Below are 285 nucleotides of genomic sequence, written 5' to 3'. Positions count from 1 at the left end.
AAAGAAAGAAAGAAAGACGATGAAGCTCATATCACACACTGTGGAGGTGGGCGAAAGCTTCGTTAGGCAGAGGAGTCTGTCTATCAGTCATACTTTGCCTTGCTATACGAGAATAGGTGCGAGCCGGAGGTGTCTCGGCCCGGAATGCTAGGCAGGGGGCAGGAAGGCAGGAAGAAAAATACGAAGAAGATCGTAGAAGAAGATTTCTCTTAGGGTTGCACTTCTATTGGTATGCATATGTATTCGAACTGCTTACGTAGGAAGAGAGAGAAAGGGAGAAAGAGA

General features: G+C 46.7%; 1 protein-coding gene across 1 annotated transcript in view; it reads left to right on the top strand.

Moving 5' to 3' along the window:
• Positions 1 to 66, top strand: part of CSUI_000064 (uncharacterized protein) — a gene marked incomplete at its 3' end in the record, with an annotated part of 2718 nt that extends 2652 nt beyond the window's left edge. The window contains exon 4 of the mRNA XM_068060298.1: positions 1 to 66. This exon is cut by the window's left edge and continues 201 nt beyond it. Coding sequence (XP_067927726.1) covers positions 1 to 66 — 66 coding nt within the window.
• Positions 67 to 285: the final 219 nt, after the last annotated feature.

Source organism: Cystoisospora suis (assembly GCF_002600585.1).
Source record: "Cystoisospora suis strain Wien I chromosome Unknown contig_27, whole genome shotgun sequence".
In the NCBI taxonomy this organism is placed as follows: Eukaryota; Apicomplexa; class Conoidasida; order Eucoccidiorida; family Sarcocystidae; genus Cystoisospora; species Cystoisospora suis.
The sequence above is the reverse complement of the archived record's forward strand: the minus strand, read 5'-3'. Positions and strand labels throughout refer to the sequence as shown.